The 17,538-nt window shown below is 39.7% G+C and overlaps 1 protein-coding gene across 2 annotated transcripts; it reads left to right on the top strand.

The window, feature by feature from the left end:
* Positions 1-411: 411 nt before the first annotated feature.
* On the top strand, positions 412-16,746 carry PRKAR1A (protein kinase cAMP-dependent type I regulatory subunit alpha). 2 transcript variants are annotated; one of them, XM_062591778.1, is made up of 12 exons: positions 414-515; positions 1,434-1,484; positions 2,529-2,707; positions 8,058-8,231; positions 8,795-8,886; positions 9,111-9,172; positions 9,679-9,725; positions 10,328-10,486; positions 11,134-11,194; positions 11,484-11,605; positions 12,125-12,206; positions 14,310-16,746. In XM_062591778.1, the coding sequence occupies exons 3-12, from the start codon at positions 2,531-2,533 to the stop codon at positions 14,480-14,482; spliced, it is 1,149 nt and encodes a 382-aa protein (XP_062447762.1). In that variant the 5' UTR covers positions 414-515; positions 1,434-1,484; positions 2,529-2,530; the 3' UTR covers positions 14,483-16,746. The 2 variants fall into 2 exon arrangements, with proteins under 2 accessions (XP_062447763.1, XP_062447762.1); XM_062591779.1 differs by lacking the exon at positions 1,434-1,484 and having other exon boundaries at positions 412-515.
* The last annotated feature ends 792 nt before the right edge of the window (positions 16,747-17,538 follow it).

Genomic DNA, 17,538 nt, shown 5'->3' with positions numbered 1-17,538 from the left:
CCAGCGTAGCGCCCGAGCCCGGCGCACTGACCGGCCGGTTCCTCCCAGCCGCGCCGTGCGCTGACGCGGGGATCAGGCCGTTAATGGCGGCTCGGGCGCGTCGCGTCGCCGCGGCCCGGGTCCCCTCAGCCGCCCCGCGCGCGCGCGCGGCCCCTTTAAAGGCGGCTCGCGGCCCTTAAAGGCGAAGGCTCCGCTCCCTTAAAGCGGTGTCAGGCGGCCGCCGCCCCCTTAAGCGGAGGCGCCCACCCCCTCCATAGTGGCGGAGCCGGCGAGGCGCGGCTCCGCCGCCGCTTTAAGGGAAGGGGTGGGGCCCTCCAAGAGGGTGCGCCGCGCCTCCCCTTTAAGGTTACCGCGGCGACGGCTCTGGGCGAGAGCGAGGCGCATTGACGTCACGCCGCGCGGCGATTGGCCGGGCTGGCTGGTTTCCGGTGGGAGCCGCCGTTGCCGCCGCCGCTGCTGTCGCCGAGGCCGGGGGGGGGGGCGGGAGGAGCCCGGCGGAGCCGCCGCGCCGCGCGGTGAGTCCGGCCCGGCCCGGGGCGCAGCGGCGGCCGCCCGAGGCTGGCGGTGGGACGGGGGGGACGCGGCCTGGCGGGAGGCCGGGGCTGCCGCGCGGCGGCCCGCGGAGCGGGCCCGAGGCGGGGGGGGGGGGGGAGGCGCCGCCCTGGGGCCGCGCGGGGCGCCGAGGACCCTCCCCCCCCCCCCCCCCCCGCTGCGGCCCGCCGCGTCCTCGCTGCCCCCGGGGCTTGGCTGCGGCGCGGCTGGGCCTCGGCGGCGCCGGGGGCGGCGCGGGCTGGCCGCGGCGGGGGAGGGGAGAGAGGGCCTGCGGGAGACCTGCTTGTGCGGGGGGTTATTCTGCGACAGTACCGTGCTTGCTGCTTGTCCGGTGCTCGTCAGCGCACGGGCAGCAGCGCGATGCTTCTCCATAAGGCCGTAGCTTTTTTTTTTTTTTCTTTTTTTTTCTTTTTTTTGGTCTAGATTGTAATTCGCAGGCTGTCACGGAGCCCCTTGGTTCCTCTGGGGCTGTTAATTAACGTTGACCTTCGCTGTGCCGAGTTGCCAAAACAAAAGAAGTAACTGGAGAACTTGAAGGCAGCGTTTCAGCCCATGCGAACTCCCCACTTGGTGTTTGTAAAACACACAATACGGCTGTGTCCGTGCATACTTATGCCGGGATTAGCTGCGACAAGAATGAAGCCTCTTTGAAGTGCTAGCGATTTAGTGCTAACTCTTGTGATCTGATCGCTGGTAGCATAATTCAAAGGGGCACAGTGTTGTATTGCCTCTGTGCCTATATTGCCATGCATGCTGCATTTCTCAGCCTGCTGCCTAAATAGGATAAAACACATGATATCACTGTGCTGCTTGACTTCTCAATGATTTGTCACCTCTGAAATTTGTTTTATCTGAATCTGTTCTTTTTCACCCTTTAAAAGCTGATCCTGGGATCAACATATTCATAGCTGTTGCTACTACTCTTGTCCCAGGTAACTTTCTTCATGTTTCATCAAAAATGCCCAGAGAAATTCTTTCCTGTTCCTTTAGCCATCTCACTGTTAATTGTTTTGTGAAGAAAATCATGGCTTGAAATGGATTTCTGTGTGTGTATATATAAATATATACATATATATGTAGATATGCATGTACATATAATGGTTTTATAACCCGAAAGGATAAAGAACTGCTCAATCTGATTTCTTTGAAATTGTTGCTGCTGGCACTGTAACTTTAAAATCTTTTGAAAATGTGGCATTGTAAGATATACATTTAGATATGTACTCTTGTTCATGTACAATTGAAGATGTATTTTGAGGGACTGCATTATTAACCAAAATAGATGTGAAGTGTGGGCCAATTTAAAGTAGAGAAGCTTTTTGGAGAAACACTTCTATAGTTTCTGTTAATGGGCACTGCTTTGGGATTTGTGGAACTGACTTTGGTTTTGACTTTAATGTACCTAATATTTTCAGTACTTGCCTTCGTAATTCTCAGCTTCTATCCACCTATGTTCTGGATGGGGCCAGGTAGATGATAATCAGAGCATATAGCGCTGTTTGTGAAGTGAGCTTCCCATCTATGAAATCTTAGGCTTAATCAGCAGAAAGTTTGGCTGGAAACATCACTGATAAGCATCTCATTCTCTGACTTTGAGTGCTCACAGAGCATAAATTGTTGAGGCTTTTCCAGCTCATTCAGATGCTTTTCCTCTTGTGTCTGTGGAATAGTCTGTAAAGCACCCAGATTTCTTATTTCTTCTCTCATGCTAAATAAGCTTTTCCATAGCCCTATTAAGCTGAAGATCAAACTGTGGGGTTTAATGTCTCTCTCCCTGGGTAGTTCATATTTTTTTTTCCCTCTCATCATTTTGCTTGGTTACTAGACTTATAGATAAGAGATGGTTTTATGCTGTGATATTATGAAAATAATAATGCAGCATAACTTTCCTTTTAGGCAGCATGGCGTGCCTGACTCTATCAGGCAGCAGCATCTTCATTTCCACTGGCTTATTTAACCTTCTTTTTTCTCTTCAGCAATGGCAGCTTCCAGCAGCAGCAGCAGTGAGGAGGAGCGTAGTCTTCGAGAATGTGAACTCTATGTCCAAAAACACAACATCCAGCAACTTCTGAAGGATTGCATTGTGCAGTTATGTACAGTGCGACCTGAAAGACCCATGGGATTCCTCAGGGAATACTTTGAAAGATTGGAGAAGGTAAAAATAAGTGCTGAGAGGGAAGGAGGGTAGAACAACCTAAATTTACAGCCTTTCTGTGGAATTTTAGAGGTTGACCTTCAGATATGACCGGTGTTCCTATTGTATGAACATCCAATGTTTGAAATTAGAACTAAGGGAAAGCTTTTGAAAAACAAATCCTACTTTTCATAGTTTTGCCAGTTGATCGTGTTTTAAAAACATCTCTGTAATAAATAAGCGTGTATGCCAAAATGTAAACTGATGAAGAAGTTTATCTAGCTGGGATGCAGATACAATCCCAATTTAGCACTTCCTCTTAGAAGCTAATAGATAGGATATACTATCCCTTCTGTGGTCAGATAATAACTGTTGTTTATGACTCCAGTAGATGTTGGCAGTAGGCATTTGATTCCTTATATTGAGACAGATTATTTATGATCCTTCAAGTGTAGCGTAGAAGGACACTACTAGTAGTTACCTAGGTCTAGCTGGAATCAAATTGAAGTAATTGTATTCCATCTTCCCAGGAGAGCAAACCAGTTTCTGCCTTCTTCCAAGAGCTCAGTTTTGGTATTTTTTCCTTGTTGTTCCTGCTGCATTTGTCTTCAAGGTGTCTTTGCCGTGTTTTTTACCGTGAAGTTGGTAGAAACATGCTGGGATCTTGGGGTTTAAAGCATTTTGTCAATATAAGATAGGCATCTCAATGCTTGCGTTTGAAATAATGATTTCCTGATCATTTGGACAATTAATTTTAAATTCGAACATCTAAGCAGACAAGAAAAGAAGCTGTTGTGAAAATGTGAGGTTTTTAAAGAGTAACGTAGAGGAAAGATTAGATTTAACTACTGTATTTAGAATACATAACTAGTAAGTAATGTGACTGTGGTTATACAGCAGTCATTTGTAGGTACTCCTTTCAGTGCTTATGTCAGGTGTATGCTTGTCTTTCATTTTAGGTAGAAATTAACAGATCAGAAGTATGTGTAGTTAAAATTGTCTTGTAATGATATGTTTCATGCTAGATACTGGAAAAAAAAATGAGCAGATGCTGCAGATTTACCTTTCTTAGCTATTTTTTTAGTGATGTCTTGAATGAACTATTTCAGAATACCAGCAGCAAACTAGGTATTAATCAGGTGTTTTAAAATCATTGTCCCTTCCTGTTTCCCTGCTTCCTTTCCCAGCTTAGATTCTCAGGTTTTGAAGTGATGATAGATTGTAAACACTTGTGCTGTTATTGTTTTAATAATTATCAAAGTAAATTGCCTTACTGCACTTGGAATAAATTATAAGCTAATCCATATGCAGGGTTTAAAATGTCAGATAGTAGTAGCCAGTTATCTTCCTTCAGTGAACTCACATGCCATGTGTAGTATTTAATCTTGAAACTTAATTTGTCTTTAGCAAGAGAACAAATCTTGCTCTGAACTTGATTGCATGTATTTCAGAGTTAAATAACTAATGGTATTTTTGTTCTGGTGCAAATGGTTCTCTGTGCTGTCAACCTACAAGAAAGCTGAAAATAAAAATGATTAGGTAACAATTTTTTTATCCATAAATTACTCTTATAGTTTTGGTCAAGGTCTTTCATTATTAAATATCTTGGCATAGATTATGCACATGAGCTAGTGTGGTTGTATCTAGAAGGGAAAGCATTGCATCCTTCTTACCTTTCTGAATCAAAAAAATAACTGTGGCTTGCTTAGTCTAGCCAGGTAAGCCAGGTAAGATAGTACCTTGATAGCTATCAAATAACAGAGCGGTGGACATCCTGCGCTGTGTGAGCAAACTTTGACATCTGTCTCCGAAGCACAAATACTACGTAGTGTTACAACCAGCTCTACCCTAGTACTTAGGTCTGGTTGAGCAAAAAATGTTTGGAAAAGGATTTATTTCTTTCAGCTTCCGAAGGTAATGTCCCTTACGTCTTTAAATGAAATGGAACTGCTTTTCAGGGTATTCAGCTTCAGAATCTACTGCACTGAATGAGACTGGGACTGAGATGCGGTATTTTTGTTTTAGGGCTCAATTTTGAAGGAACCGTAATTTAAAACTAAAGCTTGGTTGCTATTTTCTCTCTAGTTATCCTGACAGCTCATCTCTCCACAAAACACACATACAGAGATGATTCACTATGTCATGTTATTCAAATACACTGAACATATTTAAAAATGCTTCTGGATTTATGTTCAGAAACATAAAAATTACTGCCTTTGAAGCAGTTACAGCTCCTTAAGGAATTCAGATGTGTCCTCTCCTGAGTTATGAAAGCTTTCACATGAATCTAATTGCTGTGCATTGATTGTATAAATGTTTTTATTTTTTTCTATTTGTGGAGGACTAAGGCCTCTCTTCTTCTTGCTGTGCAAAGGCATCGTAACACCAATGCATGCTAACAGCTAATAGCTATCCAGTGCTGTGCCTGGCCACATAATTTAGTTTGAGCTGTGGAAACATAATGTAGAGATCGTTATTATAGCCTGCAAGATAAGTAATAGGTATTGGCTGTGGCTGTCCACTGTAATAGGTATACTTCTGAAATATTGCATGTAATTTAATTATGTGTGTAATAGCTTTTATAGAAAACTGCAGTTAAGTTTGTGATTGACATCTAATCACTTTACTTGTTCCCCACACTTGCCCTGCTTCCACAGATACATACCCAGAACAATTTTCTGTTTTTCCCAAGGGGTTTACTTGCACAATCATGGTACTTAAGATGAATTTATTTTGCAGTTGTGAAAAATCTCTGCCTTAAATTCATTTTTTTTAAGATTGCAATGTTTAGATGTAGTTTCTTTTGTTTGTGTTTTTTTTCTCAAGTATCTGGAGAGCTGATATATCTTAAATACAAATTGAACAGAAGCAATTGAGAATATTAATAGTCTTAAGACAATTACCCGCTACCAGATTATGCAACCTAAAACATAAATTTAAAGAGTGAAAGTCATCTTCAGTAGCTGATTGAACTCAAATATGAAGTCATATAATTTTATTAAACTCCTTTCTCTAATAAATCTAAAGTCTCGTAGCTGTAATATTTCTTACTAGTAACAATTTAAATAGGTTAAATAATAGCCTGTTAGGAAAAATAAAAATATGATTAGTGGTCACTGATGCCAAAAACTAAACTGCTTGATCAGCTGAAACACCAGGGTTCAGCATTAGATGTAATAAATGGGCTATTTTTAGTAATAAACGTTTTTAATACCTCTATAATGGTTGTACTAACCAGTTACGAATGTCGTTGTCCAGTCTGTGTTTAATCTGAGGAGTTTACAAACTTGAGCAAAGACATTTCCTTGCTCTTGTAGACACTGGTTAAATTCTAAGCTAACTGAGGGGGAAAAAAAACAGTTGATCTTTCTTCTTGGTCTAATATAATTTCTCTCTCATTTGATGTTGTAGCAGGTCATTTAGTATCTGATATAATAAGGATGTATTTTAAAAACATGACTACGTGAAAAGCTATTGCTATGAAAACCATGAGATTGGATTCCGGCATGTCACTTACTCCATGGCACTTGTGATACATAATGTGAACGTATGGTGACTTGTCTCTCTCTCAGGACATCTTCCTCTTATCCTAAAGAATCGCTGTGTGTGTGTGTGTGTGTGTGTATATATATATATATGTATATATATATATATGCATATGCATATCTGGTATATTACAAGTTAATATCCTGTCTTATTCACCTGTAACTTGTTAAAGTAGGACATGGACATAAAACATGCTTGCATGATGGTGTGTGGGTTTTTTTTAATATAGTAATATTAAATCCCAGATCAGGCAGGAATTACTAGGTGTGCTTTCTCTTTCAGTATAAATTTTGTTACTTAAATGGACTTGCTTTGAATTGCTTGCTAAACGTTCCTCTTTGATACACAGCTCCCTAGATAAATATTTCTGAAGTGCTTCTATCTTTGAAAGTTACAATTTCAAACAATATTTTTGTTTTACGTGATCTTAGAACAAATAGAGCAGCTGTTGTTCACTTGCTTTAAGTGTTAAGTTTTTGTTTTGAGTTGTGTCAAGAAGTCTGTGAATGGAGAATATATTTCTGCAGCTGGTAGTGTTTTCTACTTTGTAGAAAAGTAGTTTAACCACTGCTCAAGCTATTTTTAACAGGATCTTGTGTAATAGATTTTCTTTCTCTAAAATAAAAAGAGAGAAACAAGGCTTTAAATACCTCTTGCCCCTGTCGTTTTGAAATATAGGACTATTTTATTAATGGACAAGAATCAGGAAGTGAAACATAATTCACAGACCAGTGCAGTTTCTTTGGCTATCTGAGAAGTATAAAATGTAAACCCACTGTAATGGTTATCTGACGTCTCTTTCCGCAAAGTGTTCCTGTTATACATAGCTGCTGTGCGTCTTTGGAGTGGAGTGTGGCAGCCAAACAGCGTGCTGCCCGCGGGGGAGGGAACAATTTGATCAAGGACACTGGGACAAACCCTGCTCTTAAAAGTGCTTGGAGTTCTCATAAAACAGATGATTCCCTGTTTTAAGGCCTGTCCTAAAATCCTATTCCCAGAACACCGGGAGAAATTGATCTTAGCTGTCATGATTCAAATGCTTTGGCTACAGGTTTTTTGTTTTATTTTTAATTATCGAATGTTAGTTATATACGGTGGATCTTCTGGAATGTAGATAGATAACTTCTGTCTGTTAAGTTAGCTGGACTTTGTTTTATTGCAAGTACACTAGTCTATAATATTACTGAGAACACAACAGAGTAACTGAGGGAAATACTGAAAATGTGTAACGTGGTATGAAGCTGACAAATCTGGCTTGGTCTTAAACTGCTGTTTGGCCTCTAGCATCCTTCCTGCAGCTCTTTAGTAAGCAGTGTTCATATTTCTTTCTCCTAAAATAACTGATGGTTATTGAATATCTAGTTGGTTCATGACCTGACCTTGTTTCAAAAGCTTCTCATATAACATGGATTTCTGAGGAATCACTCTTCTCTTTCAAATCAAAAAGGCTTAACACCTCACAGCTGAGGGAAAGAACTTCTTCAGATAATCAATAAATTTCCTAATAGCAAACTCAGAACTTCTTCATTGCCTATCGAATACACTAACAGAAAGTGTAGTGAAGTTGTTTGTTTATACTTCTTAATGTATTCAATTATTAATATAACTTAATAAATGCCAATGGGGTATGAATGCTATGAATGAAAGGCGTATCTGCTTTAAAAGACCTTTGATCTCGATTGCTCTAGTCTTCATTTGCTGTAATGTGGATATAACAGTACACAGGAAGCTCCCTTGCATTGGCAGACTAAATTAGAATATGATATGTGACTGTTCTTTTCTCTTTCCTGGCTTATGTGATACACATTTCTTCTTTCCTGTTTAGGAAGAAACAAAACAGTTGTTGAATCAACAGAAGTCTGGTTCGCGTTCAGACTCGCGGGAGGATGAAATCTCTCCTCCTCCTCCTATGAACCCTGTGGTTAAGGGTCGAAGAAGGCGTGGGGCCATCAGTGCAGAAGTCTATACAGAAGAGGATGCTGCATCTTATGTTAGAAAGGTGCCTTACATCTCAACTATTCGTAAAAATTGCATCTATAATCAAACAACTTACTAAATTTTGTGATAACTGTAAAAAGCAGATATGCATATAGCTCTTTGGAGGTGAAAGAACTGTCATGCATTTAAACTGTTTATACATAAGTTGTACCAGTAAGTACATATAAACATTCACACACACATGTGTGTGTTACACAGACACAAAAACAAAGTGCTTCTGGTTATCGTATGCTGCAACGATATTAAATGTAGCCTAATGACTGAGCATATTTGCTGCTCATCATAGGGAAAGACGGGTCGAACAGATACTGGCGTTCTTGTGGAAAGGAGTTCCACACTTACAATGGAATGATGTTTCTAAAGTTGCGTAAAATCATACAGATTTTACTTCCTGCATAGCCCTTTTGTGAACATTGGCTATACTTGTTTTTAGATTAACAGTGCTCCAAAAACTGGAAAAACTTGACTAGTATTTTATGGCAATGCGAGTAATTTATTTGGTCTGGGGAATGCGGAAGTTCTGGAGAAAAACCTTAACCTATTACTTTTTTGATTATGTCCTAGGTTATTCCAAAAGATTATAAGACTATGGCTGCTTTGGCAAAAGCTATTGAGAAGAATGTGCTGTTTGCCCATCTTGATGATAATGAAAGAAGGTAGGAATGGGTCTTTAGGATACTTTTTTTTAAGACTAAAGTGCAGACTTCAGAAGAGCTAGTTATAATGTACAAAGCTGAACAGCCTCTTTAGAACAGTCAGTTTAACCAGAGGTTACAGAAAAAGTCTTTATTTGGAGATTGGAGATACAAATATGTGTATGAATGCACGTGTGCATAGCAGGTGACTAAGTGGTTGTCCAATTTTGACATCCTTCTTTCAGTGACATCTTTGATGCGATGTTCCCCGTCACCTACATTGCAGGCGAGACTGTGATACAACAAGGTAAGTGGCCACGTTTACATTGATAAGTTAGAGATAGTGAGCAAGCTGTGGCTTAGCACCCTTGTTAGTGTGCTACTTTGAAAATAAAAATGTCGTCTGGATCCAGTGACCCTTTTCTGCCATGTTATGGGAAGCACTGTTTAAGCTAAAAAGAAGAGTAGAGCGCTTGTTTCCTTGTATATGTTACCTATTGGAAAGATGCTGGTTTGATGGCTGTGTAGAACATGCTACATAAATTTATGGACGCAATACTCCTTTCAAGTAATCGTGGAAATGCTGCTAATCTTCTGCCTACCAGTAGATGTCCTCTTTCACAGGACTAAGACAAATACGAAAGCAGCAAAATATGAAATTTCACCCTGCAAGCAGTGCAAAATCTGTCTCTGCCAACCTTATTGTATTACTCATACCAAAGTTTGTTTTACAAAACTGGTATCTACATCAATATTTGGATAACTTTACTTTTTGGTATGTATTAAATCTTTGATATTTTTTTTCTTTTTTAGGTGATGAAGGTGATAACTTCTATGTTGTTGATCAAGGAGAAATGGATGTAAGCACTGCCAGGCCGTCCTTCCTAATAATAAGTTCTTATGCGTAGAAACTTAGTCTGGTTTTTAGCCTCTCTGGTCCTTACTGACAGCTCAGTTTGACTGCACAGACTGAGTTGAATTGAGTTTCAAAATGAATGATTTGAACACAATCAGAATATTAGTGCTTTACAAGTGAAGGGTTGAACCTAGTTGAGTGTGGGACAGACTTTTAAAATGCCTACTTTACTTTTTCTACCCCAAATCATCCATATTTTTTTTTCCCTGACAGCCTCTTGTAAGTCCTTCTAGTTATATACTGCATAGAGACTTTTGTAACAGGATTTTATTTCCTGCCCAAGGATCTCGGAGTATATGTGCATAGCCTCTGTGCATGTGATGTAGACAAGACTCCCTTCGTCAATGAATGTTAAACTTTTGACCAATATTGATACTTCAGCCCCTGGAGTGTTGATGAAATTCTGAAATGGGCCACTTTGACTTGTAGATGCTAGGATGCCTCTTTGCTATAAAGCAAGGGTGGAGTACCAGGATCTTTGTGCTGTCTTTGTCCTGCTCAGGTAACACCGTGGGCTTTGGCTCACTGCCGTGCACTCTCTTTCAGGTTTATGTGAACAACGAGTGGGCAACCGGCGTTGGTGAAGGTGGGAGCTTTGGAGAGCTTGCCCTTATATATGGAACCCCCCGAGCGGCAACTGTCAAAGCAAAGACAAATGTGAAGTTGTGGGGCATTGACAGAGATAGCTACAGAAGGATCCTGATGGCAAGTATTTTTTTAGCTGATATGTGGCTTATGCCATTGACTCGGATAGCTCTGTGCTAACTTGGATTATGTTTGTAGTTTTACTGTTCACTTGATTTCTGCTGGTTATTTGACCTTCTATCTGCTCCTGTCTCTTGCTGAAGATATTTATTCAGACTTGTGCTATCTCTTTTGTGATTGGAAAGCTGATCACTCGGCATAATCTTGGGTTAGCAGAACAACAATTCCAGCATTATAGACGTCGTTAAACTGAACTACAAATATAATGCTTACTGGTTAGCTTCTGTCAGATGTTTTGATTGTGTTTTGTATTTTAGCCTGCTGAGTTGCAAGTAGTGTGTGTGAATGACAATTGTAGCTAACATGGACAGGTGTTGTGAATTTTGGTAAGGTTATACAGTAAGAATGCACTTCGTAAACATGACAAATGCTCAAGTGCTTATGGAAGTTGCTGAGCTTTCCGACACGTTACTGAAGTAATGGAATTTGAAAGCCCTTGAAGTCTTGTGGATTTAGGGCCTGTGATACAGGATGCAGTAAGTCTGGTTAAACTGTATTTCTGTGTCTTGAATTTTAGTTGAAGGCTGATATCAAACATGAAGTAGAAAAAACTTACTTTGATATATTTTTTTTTTCTTTTTTAATAGGGGAGTACTTTAAGAAAGAGAAAAATGTATGAGGAATTCCTTAGTAAAGTATCTATACTAGGTAAGTGAGAAAATACTATTGTAAAATGGGCTAAATTATCATACTGCAATAATAATAATGCTGAGTAAGTGCATTATTGTTACATGTCATTGTGGTAATTTGTTTAAACAGACCGGAAAACCTGTATTGCTTTTTCTACATCATTCCAAGATAATTTCTATTGAATTCTTGTTTCTGGCAACAGCTGTGCAAATAACAGAAAATAGGCCAACTCCTGTATGTAAGGAGAAGAAAAAATACAATCTGTGACTTAAAAAGTTAATCTATTAATGAATTGTTGTCTCTGTAGAATCTTTGGACAAGTGGGAGCGTCTCACTGTAGCTGATGCATTGGAACCAGTACAGTTTGAAGATGGGCAAAAGATTGTGGTCCAGGGAGAGCCAGGAGATGAGTTCTTCATTATCTTGGAGGTAAGCAAGGCCAAAACTAAAAGCTTGGAAGTTTCCTGACGTTTAACATTGCTTATTCTGCCTCTAAACAGACCTTGGGAGAAAAATGAAATTCAAGAATGTATTTTTAGATAACTGCTAATAAATTACTAGAGATGCAGAAGCTTATATTTAGATTTATTGTTTTTTAAAATGGCAATTCCAGGAAAAAGTAACAAATTTCTGGCCTACTCTCCTCAAAAGAGTAGAGACTCATTCTAGACAGCTAGTCAGTCTTGCTAGTTTCATTGTGTTCTGAATGGCTGTTTTTGCTAGTCATATTGTCTTAGTGTTATGAACAAAATGGGAAGAAGTCAGTGTTGTAGGTGAGTAAATATCCAAGACGTTAAGTTAAAAAAAAATAGCGTGAACTGTGTAGTGTTTTTAAGTATTGAGACATCACAATGGTTATTCCTGCAAAAAAACTGAACCCCTTGTTGAATCCAGTGTTTCAAGTGATACTGGAAACTCCAATCCTCTAATTGTTATCATTTATTAAAGGGAACAGCTGCAGTGTTACAGCGTCGATCAGAAAATGAAGAATTTGTTGAAGTGGGCAGGCTGGCACCTTCTGATTATTTTGGTGAGTTATATGGTGACAATTGTGATTACATACAGCCCTGCCACTGTTGTACCTTCCTCTGTTGATGGCTGCTGTGGATAATAGTCTTGGAGTGGATTTGCTTAATTGCTGTGCTTGCTAACTCTGGTAGTTTGGCTCAGTTTGGGTTAAGTATCAGAGTCATTTGACATGTTGCAGAAGATTTAGTCTCGCAGTACTCCATGTTTGAAAGGCCCCTCTGGAGATTTAATCCAGTTCCCCTGCTCAAAGCAAGGCCAGCTTTGAAGTTATATCAGGTTGCCCTAGGATGTGTCCATTCCAGTTTCTATCTCTAAGGATGGACCTCCCGTAACTGCTCTAGACAATCTTTGTCTTTGTTTGACTAATCTCATTGTGAGGAATTTTTACTTACACCTAAGGAATTTTCCTTTTGGCAACTTGTTGTTTTGCAGCCTCTCACTGTGCACCTGTGAGAGTAGTAGAGTTCCATCTTTTTAACCACTCATTACACGGTTGAAGATGACAACTGTAAGATTCCCGTCTTAGCCTTCTCCTCTCCAGGTTGGACTGGCACAGTTCTTTCAGGATCTCTTTGTACGTCCCGTGTTGCAGTCTCCTAATGATCTGCGTGGCACTGCTGGACTTGCTCCATTTTGTCAGTGTCTTGTACTGGGGAGCCTAAAACTGGGTGCAGTACTCTGGATGTAATCTCATACTTACCAAATAGGGTCTCTTCTGCCTTCTGTGTCAGGTTTTTTTTGGGGGTGGGGTGGGAGGAGACTTGAAAGCTCACTATGTTGGCAAAGAAAAGTGCAAAGATCCTGTAAATACTGATTTATGGATACTGAAAATCTTCACATGGAACTAATTGGGTAGGGAGCATTGATTTATTCAGAGTCGTACATAAGGACTGGAGATGTATGCCTGCAGAGCAGTCTTGAAGAATAATATTATGTAAGGAGATATTCCTGACTGACTAGTTCTGGGTTCTGAAGAAAAGTGACTTGAATTTTTGAAACAAAACTAAACAAAACGAAGCCCCAAAGAAACCTATTCGGAACCTATTATTTAATGCTTGAATGCATCCCTCAAAAGATCAAAAAAATGAGGTTTAAGATGGAAAAGGTACAGGGAGAGAAGACCTAAGCTGTTTTCTTGCAAAAATGTTTTTGGATGTCCACTCAGATTTTCAGCTTTGCAGATGATACAATAAATAAATACTGTGTTGCAAGGCCTGAATTTGGATGTGCTCAAGAGCACAGTAGAAGTCACCAGAGATTTGTTTAGCTCAGTATCTAGTACTTGATGTTTATTGTATGTATGTCAGGTTACAGTCTTGTCTAATCTTTCCATTGATGTATACTCAGTTTCCCACTTTGAACTAAAGGTTGTCTCTTCCATTGTGTTCAGATCCTACAGACCTGTCTCCCAAGGGTTTGTTTTGTTTTCCTTAGAACCTACTTACTGTTTTGGCAGCCTGCATTGTAGGGGCCAGTGAGTTCAAGTTTTAATTGGGCACAGAGGAAAAAAGTTTTTCCTCATTTCTTTTAAATACCCCCCCGATAATGCATGCAGACTTAATCTCAGAGGGAGCACCAAGTTCTTTCCACAGTCCAGAACATGAAGATATCCAGCCCAACTGCTTAAAAGCCAGAACACCCCAAACTGATGGTGGGTTTCCTTGCCCCTGGGAATGTTAGGGGAAACTATTGCAACAAATGGGGGAAAAAAATTTGTTGAAAATTAACTTCTGAGTATGTTTTTTAGTCTCATAACTACCTTTTGGAAAACCACCTGCTTGTTTTCTAGGAAAACTACATGGTTATCTAAGACATGGCCTTTCTTCAAACAGATCAGATGTTGAAAACTCTTTTTAGGCATTTTTCATAAAGACCTGAATGCAGATGGACCTTTGGGGAGGAGGAGGGGGAAGTTTGTCAGTTGCTCAAGTAGTTCTTTTACACTGGCTTCACAATTGCTTATAATGTAACTACATAGATTCTTGTTCTGATCAGTATTAAATCCTGAACTACCTTCCATTCAATTCTTACAGCAGGGTAATTTCTTTGGCTCTTTGTGTGTTGATTTTTAATGCTGTTCACACTTTTCCTATTACTACTATAGGTGAAATAGCTCTGTTGATGAACCGTCCTCGTGCTGCCACAGTTGTCGCTCGCGGCCTGTTGAAATGTGTAAAGCTTGACCGACCCCGATTTGAACGTGTCCTGGGTCCATGCTCGGATATTCTCAAACGAAACATCCAGCAGTACAACAGTTTTGTATCATTGTCTGTCTGAAATTTTCCTCACTATTGAAAACATGCTTCACAAATGCAGACTGCTTTATTACCCTTGTGCAGAGCCACATTGCCACTGGCATTTGCAGCTTCCTGTCTGTTTTAAAAAGAGAGAGAGGAAAAAAAAAGCTTTTCATGGCACTATTTTTAATTTAGAGCATATTAGTTCTGTGCTCTGTCCCATTAAATAAGAAAAATTTCTATGGAGACTTTTGCTGTTACAGCTTCTCTCTGTGCAACATAGTGTCCAACTTGGGCAAATGCAGCCTTGCTTTAGTGAGGGAGAGATCTCCTGACGCCTTGCCAATTGCCATAGAGTAAGGAGGTAAGAATGGAAAAATTTTTAAGATGTTTTTCTAATTGTTGCACATACTTTAAGGCTATGGTCATAATCTACTGTATTTCCCTTCAAATGAGAACTGCCCTTGTAACTGAGCTTTCTGTTTTTAATTTTTGGGGTACTGTAATCCTGGGTTCAATTGTGAGGCATCAGCTGCTGAAGAAAGCTACGGTTGGAATTTAACAGTATCTTTGTTCCTGTGTCTGCTGGCTTAAGATTGCTTAGTTACGTTTTTGTCAAGTGTAAAGTAAACAAAGCTTTCAAGGTTTATAGTTCTGGTGAACTACTGGAGTTGTTACTTAATTTGCTGACTTGCCACAACTAACTTTTTTTTTCTCTTCAGCTGTAGATTTACCATTTAAAATTTTTTCTCTTCAAAGTGGCAAGAACCAAATGTTCCCTTAAATGCCTAACTTTGGTCTCTAGTACATAGACTGGCATACAAATAGCACAGCTATTCAGCTGTTACTAATATTAAAATACTAGATTGGTGCAGGAATTGGAAGCATATGTTTTATTTTCCCTGTGATTCTTGCTTGCTTACATATTCCTCGGCTGACTTTTTTTAATGATTGTCAGCTCACCCTTTGATACCAGGTAAAACAACTTTGAGTATTTATGGCCAGCATCAGTTGCAGGAGAGATCATCGCTAGTCCATTTAGATACCATGATTCTTGGTAGAAAATGTGAGGCAGAAAAAATGAATGTTCCAACTTCTCAGCAACATTCAGTTATTTTAGGTATGTTTTTCTTTTAAATCAATCAATTTATAATTTTTAAACTTGTTAATTATAAATCGAGTCTAAATACAAAAGGTGCAGTCTTTCGTTGCTTATCCAATTAACATGGCACAGATATTTCATACTTGCGCTCTTTTTCAAGTCCAGTATGTTGCGGAGTCTTAAACGTATTTAAGTATTTACCAGCTTTGTGTTACATTATTCTGTGCGCACCAATATTTCCCAAAAGTTTTTACTGAATTCCACGGTTCAATAATGGTAGGCAATTTTTAAGGTTTCCTTTAAACTGTAATTTATATAAAGTAGCGTAGGTTTGTATTTGGGAGTGACAGCAAGCAGTTTTGCATTTGTTGTGCAACTACTTCTAACAGCGGAGCCCTTGTTTTCTTTCCTTCCCAAGGTGATATGGATTCAAATTCAACAGACTTTTCGGGCTTGTAGATGATTAGAGTCTACAAACTGATGCAAAATAATAACACTGAGGGTATCAGGCCTTTACAAAAGATTTTAGGATATTTCTGACTGTGAAATCCTACTAGTGGGATTTAAATGCTTATGTGGTGCAAATTTTCTATTCAGAAAGTGTTGAATAGAGGATTTTGGCCAGAACCTATAATGAATGAGCAAATTTTACCTTTTTTGGTGAAACAATTTTATTCAGTTTTGACTGTCAAAGTTTTTTTTTCTTCATGTGTTCTTTATGTTACTTGGAAGCACCAAAAACCGTGTGAACTAGTTAGAGCTCCACAAAAAGTGCACATTTTTTTTTTAAAATACAAAGCTTTCTAATCAAGTTTCAGTACTGCATCTTTTAGCTTGCTGATTACTCCCTTTTGTAGTTTTACCTACAAGATTTTAAGATAAATCAGCTAAGTCTGAGTTAAATATTAATCACAGTTATAGCTTTACCTTTGTGTGCAATTTAAATACGTTTCAAACCACGATTGGCATAATTTTGCCTTAGCTAACATTCGGGGCTTTAGAAGTAATTCTTTTGCTAGTCTACCTTTAGCAAATCTATGAAGTCTATCGCCCTAGAAAGCTATAGTCAACCAGAGGACCATTTTTGTATTGTTACCTGACGATATAAGTCTGATTTACTGTATGTGCTAATATATTATATTCCTTTTGTTATAGATTGTCCTAATGGCAGGTAAAGCAATAAAATGATTTAAATTCTTAAATGTAATCAGTCTTTTTTTTTTTCCTCCATTGTATTCTCCATTGTATTTTGTTTTCCTTTGGCCTTAGAGGATGAATTATTAATGAGCTGGAAGAAAGTAAAAGACTTAATAGATTTTGCTTTTAAACTTGGAAGCTTGAGTTAAAACCTTAGCTTATTGGACAACTGACCCTTCCTCTCCTGATACCTGCTGGGGAGCTTGTTGTCCGCTAGCCAGGCTGTGCCTCTGACCCAGAAGCTGCTTTGGAGCTCTGGCCTTGGACGTGCATTGCTGCTTCTAGAGTCAGCGCTGGTAAAACAGGTACCGGTGTTTTTGCTTGGGTGCCTCTGGATAGCAGCTCTTGGTACCTGGATCTGTTTTTGAAGTTGTTAAATCCTGGCCCAGCCACTATTGCTGGAGCTTTCTGTAAGTTGTCCGCTGCCATCTATGCACCACCTCACTGGAAGCTTTGAGCCTGCGGTGCCCACAAGTGTGTTCTGGTGGACGGGAGGTGAGAAAGGGAAGATGCACGTTCGGAAAAAGTCACCAGTAGGGGGAGATAAAACTTTGGAAATAGCGTGATACTGAAATAACTGCCACACCTTGCATGCTGAAAGCGTCGTTCCTTTTATTTTAGTCTGTTCCATTCACAAGAGTTGATTAAAAGGAAAAAAAAAAAAGGGGGGGGGGGAAGCAAGATAGGATCTGTAAGCCCACCAGCATGGAGAATTCAGTTCATTTGACTGAACTATCTAGAAACTTGCTTTTGCAAAAGCTGGAAATAGAAGAACATGATAAGATACAAATCAGGCC

This window comes from Rhea pennata, chromosome 19, assembly GCF_028389875.1.
Source record: "Rhea pennata isolate bPtePen1 chromosome 19, bPtePen1.pri, whole genome shotgun sequence".
Lineage (NCBI taxonomy): Eukaryota > Metazoa > Chordata > Aves > Rheiformes > Rheidae > Rhea > Rhea pennata.
This window is presented reverse-complemented; position numbering and strand designations above follow the sequence as displayed.